General features: G+C 41.3%; 1 protein-coding gene across 1 annotated transcript in view; it reads right to left on the bottom strand.

The window, feature by feature from the left end:
- Positions 1-2,010: 2,010 nt before the first annotated feature.
- Positions 2,011-12,405, bottom strand: part of dnm2a (dynamin 2a) — a 47,194-nt gene continuing 36,799 nt past the window's right edge. The window contains exon 21 of the mRNA XM_088328368.1: positions 2,011-3,134. Coding sequence (XP_088184494.1) covers positions 3,104-3,134 — 31 coding nt within the window. The 3' untranslated portion in view covers positions 2,011-3,103. The remainder of the gene's footprint in view (positions 3,135-12,405) is intronic.

Below are 12,405 nucleotides of genomic sequence, written 5' to 3'. Positions count from 1 at the left end.
AAAGGAATCCTTGGCGATGTATAGCCAAAACGGAGTCTTTTGGTGTGACACGTTGACTGTAAACTGCAGTTGGGACCAGTGTTCCTTCTAAGCTGCGCGCGTGCGCAATTGAGCACTGCTTGCACATCCTCAGCGCACAAGAAAATCTAGCCAGCACACAAAGATGAGGGCTCAAAATTACTAACTAAGAAGCGACATAAGTCAAAGTTACAGTGCATAAAGGTAAAAATACACGGGTTCCCCTGACGTTGTGTCCTAAATGCGGTATTTTGAAGTCAATGTCGAACGAAGTTGAAGAGTAAAGTTAGTAGAGTTTGTCGAGAACCAGCTTCTTTGGCTCGACTCACTAAAAGGAACCGGCTCTTTCGGGTCCTAAACGGCTCTTCAGGTTGTTTTTGCTTCTTTAAGAATATTATGTAAAACTATTCACAAAATGACTTAAAAGAAGGGGGGAATAGAACAAAAAAGAAAAAAATACCAAAATGAAAAAGTAGTGAAAAGCTGGGAAAAAAAGAAACAAAAGGAAAAGGAAAAAAAAGAAGGAAAAATTTAGAAAAAAAGCCAGAAAAAGAAAAGAAAGAAACGTAGGAAAAAAGTAAATGGAGAACAAAAAGAAAAATGTAACAGCTCAGAAAAAATAAACACAATAAGACTTTTTTTAAAGGAATTTAAAAAAAAAGTAGAAAAAAAAACACGGAAAAAAGAAGAAAAAGTTTGTGTTGCATTCAAATAATTTCCAATTGTATCAAGTGAATCTTGTTGCCAACCTTGTACTTCCACTAAAAATGTGACTAAGTACAGATCTGTAACTTCCAACCGACTAAATAGGCCCCCAAAAATGTTAATGTTATTCGACAAAATGTATCAGGAAATGAAAAGAAATGGATATCTTGTGAAAGAATTGTAACGACGTTTGTCGGCCGTACAACCTTTGCAATAGTACATAAGTCAATTCATTCAAAAGAGAAATATGATTTTGCATTGCTGGAAACTCAGCAAAATGTAACTTGATGTCAAATTTTGGACATGTTTGATAATTAATTATCTTGCCACACTTGGGATTATGGTTGCTCACTGTTGTTTGAAGCGTTGCTCATCAACTTTGTGTGAACGCTCAGACCCGTGGAAAATTAGAGGGAACATTGGTTGGGACTGTGTCCTTTATATATTGGACCGAACCATTCTCACTGTTAAGCGATATGGTGGCTATGTACACACCAAACTCACTCATTAGATTTGGAATGCTATAGAAGAAATTTGAATATCCTGAATTTGATCACCGAGCCATATGTATTCATAAAAACAGCCGTATCTGGCTCGTGAGCCAAAGTTTCTCAATCCCTGCCCTTAACCTTACAAGCAAATCCTAACCGTAACCCTAAAACTTAACCCACTAGAAAAACCAACAACGACAAAATGAAAAAATGTGCTTGTTTAAAACCGGAAGTGGAAAAGTTTCATGAGTCGACAATTACGAATCGAGCCCAGAATGCAACGGTGAGTACGACGAATCCAATCGATTGGGACTGTAAATGACATGGGAAAAGGCACTCAATTTTATGGCATCGTCACTCACAAGTTTACTCACAGTGCCACTTTGTACAATGTTGTCATGGAGCATTCTGGAAACGAGTTCAGCTAAAACAATGTTGCACAACATGGTACCATGAGTGAAAAGAGTGTGATGATGAGATTGAAATCGAATGCCTTTTCCCTAGCAGTCAATCGATCACACAGTGGATCTAGGCTTGTCATTAATATTATTGTCAAACATTCAGCTAGTAGAGAAAAGGTTGCAGCCCACTGGATGAAAATACTGACCCCAAGTCAAGAATTAGATCTTTTGTTTGAATTTGAATAAGTAGCCCTATCTTTTAATCTGTTGGCGTTTTTAAGGGAAGAAAAGCAGTAGTCTATCGCTGTCCCGAAGGGAGAGTTCTTGAGACAAGATACCAGCCTGCAGCATTTCTTAACTTTTCAAGGCTTTAATACAATAATCAATACAGCTGTAAGATTTCTTCCATAATTTACAAGATAAAGTAACATGAAATGTGCAAATATTACAGTTGAAAAAGAACTCACAAATCCCTCATCCATTCAAAGCTTGGTGCACATTGTAGAGTTGAGCTCTTTTGCGTGTATTCAAAACATTAGCACGGTTTATAAAGTGTATTTAACAGACACTTCTGTATGTTCATGTATCTTAAAAATCTAAGGCAATTGCTGTTTTTTTTTACAGGATAATTATTTCTGTGAACAGCACGGCAGCGCAGTGGTTAGCGCGTCTGCGGCACAGTTCTGAGGTCATAGGATCGAACCTTCCTGTGTGGAGTTTGCATGTTCTCCCCGTGCGTGCATGGATGAGGATAAGCGGTGCAGATAATGGATGGATGGATGGAATTATTTCTGTTGGAGGGGTTACCAAAAAAGTGTCATTAATTGACAGGCTACAAGCTTTAAAGCTTTGGTGTGTAATATTTGACACCCAGATGCAACTAATGCCAACGAAAATCAGTGCCACAGAGCACTTTGTTAGCAACAAGTTGCCAGAAAAATGTGGCGGCAACCTTAGGTAAGGATTCCACTATGGAAAAGAGACACAAATTTCTATATTCTATTTTGAAAATAAAATTGGTACGATAGTTCATGTATTTTTGCCTTTTTTACTGAATGAAAGTTCTTGTACCACTTGGATACACTACAGTACATATTACACACTGCCCCCTTAAATCAGAGTGCAAACAAACTGGTCTCACAATTTGGCAAGGTCCTATAAGTGAAAATCCCGAGACGAATTAGAAAAAATGTGCCATTTTTTGGAAAGTGTATTAAAATTGTAATTTAATCAATTTGTCACTCCGAGGTTGTCTCAACTAAAAAAACATAAAACGTGTTACAACAGTGTTATAGCAGATGCAACTTCCTTTGCTAACTGCCTGCTATCATGGCAAAACTATAATACATCATTTCAATTACAAAAAACAAGTATTTCAAAGCAAGTGTGAAGACTTTCCATCGACTTCAATACTCCACTTTGGCTCTGAGAGAAGAGTTTTGGAGCATCTCTCCTCTTCTTCTCATTTTGGCCCAAGGTCAGTCAAGGTCACCACGGATTCCGCCGCGGAGGGGGTCGCCTGTTTCGACAACAATCAACCACTGTTAATCTGTGCACGCATTTGCATCGGTGATGTAATCATTACCAAAATAGAACCCTCCTACAAATGAACGCCATCTCATTACTGCCAATTAGAGGGAAGATGAAAAGAGATCAATACCAATCGATTTCTATGTGATTCGGTTACGACTGCAACTAACGATTATTTATTTATATTTATTTTTTCAATGAATCAGCTTCTTTTAAAACACATTTTTTATTTCCTCTTCTATTCAAACGCAGACATTTTGGACGGATAGAAAAATAGTGCACAAAAACAAAAAGAATATTTGATAATATAAAACAAAAAGTGTTTGCCAAATTACTTAATAAAAATACACACGAATGAAAGCGATACACCATTAAATATGTAAAATACTCTTTTCCTGCTACCGTATCTATTACTGGTAATATATTTGACATAAATGATAATGTACAGACGCTCCCTTACTTCCGACCATTTGACTTACGTAAAACGGTAGATACGAACATTTTTTGGGGATGTCGAAAAATATCCGCACATAAGTTAGATTTCGCGTCGTGTGCACCTTTTTCCGAGTACAGGACATTACTGTAGTGCGTCTTTCCGCCACGTGTGGCGCTGTGAGAGGTCACCCGTCATCCACCCCAAAGAAGAAATCTGCTTCCTCTTCCTAGTTCATGTGTAAACATTCTATACTGTATCTCCATCGCGCTTTGACATTTTTATGGTTTAATATCTTGTGCATCCATTCAATTCACTTGGTGTAAAGTACAGGCGAGCTGTTTCTTATGAAATAAAAGTGGAATAAGAAAGCTTGATGCGGTTAAGAAAATGGTCTGTACACTTTTTCAGCCACTTTTTACAACGGAGGACCTCTTGAAGCGCATCCTCCAAGAGTAAGTTGAGCTTAACTTTATTCATCATATTTTATGAAATGTTTATTTCGTTTCCCCATATTTCATACGTTTCTAATATATATATTCTTTTTTTCAAGTGTGTACACTGTATTACAGTTTTGGTACCAAAAAAACCCTTTGTTTGACCTGTGTTGTTTTATCCATTTTGGCTCTAATCCGGATCGTCTCAGTCACTGGTAGACCACAACGTCATTGCATATTGCTACACTCGCAAATGGTAACCTTCATCTGGCATTTATTTTTCAACAATGTAAGGAAAATAAAAACAGAGGATAGGAAGACAATGAGAACTGAAACTGACGTCTGTTGCAATTCAAACTAATTGTTGAAGTTTCTGTCAGAGTAAAACCATCTTTAAATAAGACGAAGTCTGCAAAGTCCTACTACGTATAACATACCTGTCAACCTGTAAGGTTTTGCCGTACAAAGTACGTTTTTTATGCATTTTAAGACGAGTACGGCGTACAAGGAAATCTGTACAGAAAAACGCAAATTTGTCAATTATGGGTACCATCCGGTAAACACCGACTATATCGAAACGGCAAATCAATCAAGTCAAAAAAGTTCGCCGCGGAAGCCTCTATCTCAGTATCGCTTTTTTCGTTGCAAACGAAGCGAGCGGTTTGATGCTACTGTGCGCATGCGTCTGCCGCCTGGGGATTTACCATCATGCATCATTCCGAAAAAAAAAGAAAAAAATGGTGTACGAGCATGGAGGTTGACAGGTATGGTATAATAAGCAACACTAAATTTACTGCAAGTGGGAAAAGAACTAGGCAAAATATTAAAAGAAATGTTTGTGTTATTTATTTGGTAAAAAAAATTGTTTACACAAATGATCTTTGATTTTATTCAACATAGTTTCTTTTTCTTTGAAATAATTGTTCCACGTTGTGTTTGTAAGGTTTATTACTGCCTGATAGAGGATTTGCAATCATTGAGGGGAGCAATTGGCTAAGATTATCATGGTCATAAACATTAGCGCCATTGTCAAACACAAATTATCAAAATGTTCACTGCTAACAATGAAAAAATGTCTCATTCAATCTCAAATCTTGTCGACAGAGGCTACGTGGCAGCAAATGTTGTTTTTCAATGCTGAAATGACAAACTGAGACGATCCTGCTTTGAAGATAACAGGATGATGGATGCAAAAAGGAAGAACAGAAGAAAGGACAACAAAGCACCAGAAAAATACCCCAACTTTTATGGCCACAACATTTTATTGAAAGGCACTTAGCCATAGTTAGGGGATTTGTTAAGATTTGTCAAAATAATAGCGCTCTTACTCGTGTTATTACGGTAAGACGTTTTCCATTGAGTGACGTCATTACGCACGCACTGTTCTTGTTTTGCTATCGTAGATTGCCGTGTTGTATTGAACGGAGACGTGTTCTTGTCTGCATGCTGTTGAGCTATAAATAAGCTTAAAGGCTGAACTGCAATGTCATTTTTGTGACAATTCTCGGCCGGGAGACAATTCTCGGGAAGACACACCGGCCCAAGGCATAAGCGAGCTAAGAAGCTGCATAGAGCCCCGCAACCACTAGGGGGGGCCCAAGAGTGGTTAACTTCTTTACTCCCCATTGTCGCTTTGTGTTTCCGCTCAAAAATACTTCTACAGAAATACAAAAACACACAATAACAAAAAAACAAAATATCAAGTATAGTGCTTAAAAACCGGGACCTCATATATTATTTTGCTTTTATTCTGAAAATAAAAAAATAACAAAGAATACTACTTCAGAATTATTTACTCCAAAATACAGTACTACAAAAACACAACTATATTACTACTATAAAAATACTAAAATAATATTAAAAAAGGAGTACTGTGGAAATACTACAAAAAATTACAAAACTACCTCTAAAATACTGCTTTGGAAATCCATCAAATATACTTCTACTGAAATACTAAAAAATACCAATACAATCTATAATATAAAAAACTACTAGGGAAATATTACTATAAAAATACTACTACAAGATGATTACAAAAGAAATTCTGCAAATTACACCTAGAGTGATACTACAAAAATTCTCCAATGGGAATATCACAAATATACTACAAAAATAAAACTACAATTACACTTCACTACAAAAATACTAGCTATACAACAAACAGGAGATAAAGCGCTCGTCTTGGGATCAAGAGATCGCAGGTTCGATTCCCGGCTCCTCCGTGTTATATGTCGAAGGGTGCTTGGGCCAGACACTGAATCCCTAATGCCCCCAATAAGCAGGTCGGCGCCTTGCATGGCCGCTATTGGTGTGTGAGTGTGTGTGTGAATGGGTAAGTGTGAAGCACCTCGTAAAGCACTTTGAGAGGTCTTTATTGACTTAAAAAGCGCTATATAAATGCAGACCATTTACATTCTAATATGGAAATACTATGAAATGCAACAGAGATAAAAAAACACTAAAAAAATACTACAGATATACAATCAACAAAAATACTATGATTATAAAACTACTGTAATACAACGTAGGCAACAAAAAAAATCTACTTTCGAAATACAACAAAAGTACCACAGAAAAATCCCAAAAAATACTACCATGGAAATACTACGTAAAATTACTTCAGAAATACCTCAAAAATAAAACTACAAGAACAACAACTAACTACAGAACCTCAATAAAAATCCGACTTCAGAAATACTAAACAAACAACAAAAACCCCGAAAATAATACATTAAAACTAAATAACAAATTAAGTGCTAAGAACAAGGACCTAATGTAACGGGTGTAATAATAACTTTTATTTTATTGAAATTCCTGCTAAAATATGTGTATAGTTTTTGGTAAATGTCCTGCAATGCTGAGTCCAACAGTGCCATCTGCTGGTATGGGGTGGGGTTTGGTTTTGGCTTCTAACATGTGACCAGGAGGCGGGGTTTGTTGTCAGTTTTACCAGAGTACTACAAAGAGATCAAAGAGATCAAACCCAGCAGAAAAAGCTAATGTTGTGACTCATCCATTTGCAGAAACTGTAATAATAAAAACCTCATCATCCAGTCCAGCGTGAATGTGGATCTTTGGTGGGACACGTACAACGCGGTTACATTGGTGCCGTGACCCGTGACTTCATTCAAACTCTCCGAACCGAGGACTGTCCTACCTGCCACATCGTTTCATGAAGTCATCAGCTCACAGTATTTAAAATTGCTATACAGTGACGTGTTACTCAGGCTACTGATTTATTTTGTGATTTTGACTCATTTACATATTCGAAACATGTTTAATCAGAGCACGGGTGACATTTCTGAGGGTGTAGCTGATCAGATGAAAAATATTATTCAGGAGATAGGACATAAATTGGCTGATAGCATATTCTCAAATATTCAGTCACATAATATAGTAGCTCCTAACGCTGCTGCCACACAAGATGTAGCAAACAGATTGAGTCAGGTGGTTACGCAGAGAAAGGTTAAGGAACCGCCGTCATTTATTGGGGATGGCTCAGACTCAATAACAATACATGAGTGGGAAGATCTAATGAGGACATTTATTAAAAGGAGTAATGTGAGACTTGAAGAGCAAGCAGAGGAAATCCTTATACATTTGAGAGGAAAAGCTGAAGATGTAGTTAGGTTTGGCATTAGAAACAGTAATATAGACGTCTATACCCGCCCTGACATGATTTATAGTCTTCTCAGGAAATACTTTAGCTGTACCAAGTACTCTGCTGTCCCTTTAGCTGACTTTTATTCAACTTTGCCCAAAGACCAGGAAGACCCCTATGACTACTGGCTGAGACTAAACAGAGCAGCTGACCTTGCCTCTGAGTGCTTGAGTGAGCAGGGCAAAACATTTGACAACCCTGAAATAGAGGTTACTCGCATGTTTATTAGGAACTGCCCATGCAAGGAACTGGCACTCACTTACAGATCAAAAACCATCGCAAAGTGGTCAGCATGTGAGGTACTAGAGGTGCTGAATGAATACCACGCTGAGAAGAGCTACAAAGCAAATTCCCTACAACAACCTGCAAATAGAGCGGAAATTGCAGTACACAAAGCTGAGGTGAACCATGGTCCAACCCTCGTGCACGAGCCACCTCAGACTTCGAGCCCACAGTATGTCTCTCTAACAGACGTTATTAGTATGTTGGAGAAAGTTCTGATACGTGTTACCTCGAACCAGTTTCAAGAGAGAGGGGGAGCTCCAACCAGGCGACCTGGAGCCAGAAACAATGGTTTCACTGCCAAGCCATGTATCATTTGCAAAGAGGTCGAACACAGTGCTCTCTCTCATTGCCGAGACAAAAACCTTTGCTTTCACTGCCATGCCCCAGGGCATTCTCGACGTGATTGTCCAGTGACGAAAGTTGTCCCGCTGCCTCAGGGAAACTAACTGATCTGCGCTTAGGGGAGAACAGTGCAGATCAACCGAGTATACCTCCCACCACTAATGTGAAGTCTGACATGCAAGATAATAAATCAATTTATGAGATGTATAGCAACAAGATACCTCCATCGAAGAAGCTGATCTTTCAGGGGTTTCAGAGAATAGCGGAGACTGACGAACTGTTTTACACACCTGTACTTGTGCAAGAAGGCCCCACTTTCAGAGCGCTGTTGGACAGTGGGTCGATGGCTTGTACAGTAAGTGAGGACACGGCTAAGTCCCTCCTGCAGCAATTCCCTGATATGATGAGTTACACGGCCGATGATTATGTCATTGTAGGCTGCGGTGGACACCAAGTTTCTCCCAGAGATATGTACGACATTCACGTCACAGTTTACGGGTGCCAAATGATAATACCAGTAATGGTGGTGCCAGGCCAGACAGAACAGATGATCCTTGGCAGCAATGCCATCAAATATATTTTGACTAAATTGAAAAGTACTGATGGCTATTGGAGATTAGTTTCCACTCCTGACAACGGTCTGTCCGATAACCACAGTCAATTCCTGTCAATGCTTTCCAACACAGAGAGATGGAGAGGTGATTGCATTCCAGACAAGGTAGGGACAGTAAAAATCAAGAGTTGCGTGACGCTGAATCCACGGACCGAGTACGTTATTTGGGGCAAGTTACCTGAGTTGGCCGGGACGTCTGCGGGAAGTACAGTGGTCGTTGAGCCAACCCAATCAAAGGCTGGGCCCAGACAAGTCCTTGTCGGACGAGTTGTTACTCCACTCTGGGGAGATGGATGGGTGCCTGTTAAAGTCTTTAATCCCACGGACAGAGTTGTGGTGCTGAGAAGAAACAGGAAAATTGCAGATGTGTCTCCTTGTATCGCAGCGGAAGACCTGCCCAATGCAGAGGAGGTCAAGTGCAACGTGCAGAGTGTACAGAGCAAAGAGGTCCGACCCAGGTCAGAAGAGGACATGATGCGTACATTGGAAGCTCTGGGACTGCAAGACATTGACCTGAAGTCATGTGAGGTTTCGTTGCAGTGTAAAGACAAGCTCCTTCATATCATCGAACAATTCGAGTCAATCTTTTCTCGCCATAAGATGGACTGTGGAGAGGCCAAAGAGTTTGTACATCGTATCCACCTTGTTGATGATAAGCCGTTCCGTCTACCCTACAGACGTATACCACCAAGTCAGTATGAAAAACTGAGGACAACTCTGAACGAGATGGAAGAGAAAGGAATTATTCAGAAGTCGACTAGCGACTATGCATCTGCGCTTGTTCTCATATGGAAGCGGAATGGAGAACTAAGGGTATGTACTGATTTCAGAAGGCTTAATGCAAGAACCATAAAGGATGCCTACCCACTACCGCATCAAGCTGATGCTTTGGCCGCACTTGGGGGAAATGCCTTTTTCTCCACAATGGATCTGACGTCAGGCTACTACAATGTCCCCTTGCACCCTGACGACAAAAAGTACACGGCATTCTCCTCACCATTCGGGCTTCACGAGTACAACCGGCTCCCTCAGGGACTTTGCAACAGCCCAGCAACATTTATGAGGATGATGATGTCGATATTTGGTGATCAGAATTTCATGAGCCTATTATGTTACCTCGACGATCTGATGGTGTTTGCCCCCACAGAGGAAGTTGCACTCCAACGCCTGCAGATGGTGTTTACTCGCCTCAAGGAACACAACCTCAAGCTCGCACCCAAAAAGTGTTTTTTCCTCAGACGGACTGTGAAATTTCTTGGGCATGTCATCAGTGAGGATGGAATTCGGACTGACCCCGAGAAGGTGAGAGCGATAAATGACGTACAAGTCGCTGATCTAATGGAGTCGGATGGCAAGACGCCATGCCCTAGTAAAATCAGATCTTTTCTAGGCATGGTGATGTATTTCCAAAGCTTCATTGAAGCATGTTCTGCGAAGGCAAAACCTCTGTTCAGGCTCACATCTGAATCTGGTGACAAGCATAAGCGCAAGAGAGCCCGCAAGAAAGGTCAAGTGAAGCTGACGCCTGCAGATTGGTCCGATGCATGCCAGAACGCCTTTGAAACACTGAAGCACGACCTTGTGACAGGTGTCACTCTGGCCCACCCAGATTTTGATGCGCCGTTTATTCTGGCTGTCGACGCATCCTTTGATGGGATTGGAGCAGTCCTGTCACAGCTGCCACCTGGTGGAAAAGTAGCCAGACCAGTCGCCTTTGCAAGTAAGACGCTCTCTCGCTCCCAGCTCAACTACCCTGCACACAGGCTCGAATTTCTTGCCTTGAAATGGGCGGTATGTGATAAATTCAGCCATTGGTTGAAAGGAAGACACTTTACCACGTGGACCGACAATAACCCACTGACATACATTTTGACCAAACCAAGACTTGATGCGTGTGAACAGCGGTGGGTAGCGAAGCTTGCTGCATACAATTTTGACCTGAAGTACATTCCCGACGCTCTGAGCCGTGAGCCATTTGTACGGTCATGTGTGGGTCATCGCCTTGTTACCGAGCCCTATACTTCGCTCTTGGACCAAGTCAACGGGGTGAACAACAGTACTGTGCAAGAGGTGTTCAGAGTATCCAACAATTGTCACGCTGTTGTAGACGAGAGTGCTGGGACATCAGACGAGTCAGTAAAAAGGGCAATTCCATCAGGCTCCAATGGTTCTGTGACATCAGAAGAAGTTGCTGCTGTCTTCAGTGCTCAGTCCACTGGTGGCGTGGGTCAAGTGATGGGAACAGATGCCAACCTCAATCTTCTGCAGAAGGGAGATCAGTCAACGGCACTCCCACAGAGTCAGCTTGTTGGTTTACAAGAACAGGACAACACAATAAGCAGAACCATGTACTTTGTGCATAGACACAAGAGACCTACCAGGCGTGAGAGAGCTGTCGAGTCGCCTAGTGTGATGAAACTATTGAAACATTGGAGCAGACTCACCATACAGAATGGCATGCTCTACAAAATAAGGAAAGATCCTCACATGGCCAAGAAAATCTTCCAGTTTGTGGTGCCTGATTCATTGAAACAGAAAGTCCTTTAAGGTTTACATGACTCAGCAGGTCACCAAGGCCAGAACCGTACTTTGTCTCTGGTGAGGCAACGATTTTTCTGGAATGGCATGGAACGTGATGTTGTGAATTATGTCAAATCCTGTCAGCGTTGTGTAGTAGGGAAAACACCGGAACCACACAACCGTGCACCACTCAAGAACATAGTCACCTCTGAGCCTATGGAGTTGGTCTGTATAGACTTTTGGACTGCTGAGCAAGAGAACAAGTCTGTAGATGTCCTGGTCGTAACTGATCATTTCTCCAAGATGGCGCACGCCTTCCCTTGCAGGAATCAAACCGCCAAACAAGTTGCTCGCCGTCTGTGGCAGGATTTCTTCCTTGTCTATGGTTTCCCACGGCGTATCCACTCTGATCAGGGAGCTAATTTTGAGAGCAAACTGATCAAAGAGCTTCTAGAGATGGCAGGGGTGCAGAAATCCCATACGACTCCGTACCACCCCATGGGAAATGGTATCGCAGAACGATTCAACCGAACATTGGGAGATATGATCAGAACCCTTCCCCCTCAGCCCAAAGCAAAGTGGCCACAAATGCTGCAGCAGCTCACATTCTGCTATAACTGCACAGAGCATGAGACAACAGGGTTTGCACCGTTTTACCTAGTGTTTGGTAGGATCCCTCGTCTCCCTGTCGATGTCATGTTTCAACATGCTAATACCAATGATGCTGTTGTCAGCTACTCTGACTTTGTACGCCATCTGAAGAAAGATCTACATGAAGCTGCTCAGATTGTACAGAGGAATACTCTCAGAGAACAGACTCGTCATGCCAAGCTGTACAACCGTAGGGCCAAAGGATCACCCCTCGTCGTGGGAGACCGGGTGTTGATCGCCAACAGAGGTGTCCCGGGGAAACGCAAAATTGCAGACAAGTGGGAGTCGACCCCGTATGAAGTCATATCACTCAAGCCT

This window comes from Urocampus carinirostris, chromosome 1 (genome assembly GCF_059441175.1).
Source record: "Urocampus carinirostris isolate Australia breed hairy pipefish chromosome 1, RoL_Ucar_1.0, whole genome shotgun sequence".
NCBI classification, from domain to species: domain Eukaryota; kingdom Metazoa; phylum Chordata; class Actinopteri; order Syngnathiformes; family Syngnathidae; genus Urocampus; species Urocampus carinirostris.
Note: the sequence above shows the minus strand (reverse complement) of the source record. Positions and strands in the feature narration are given on the sequence as shown.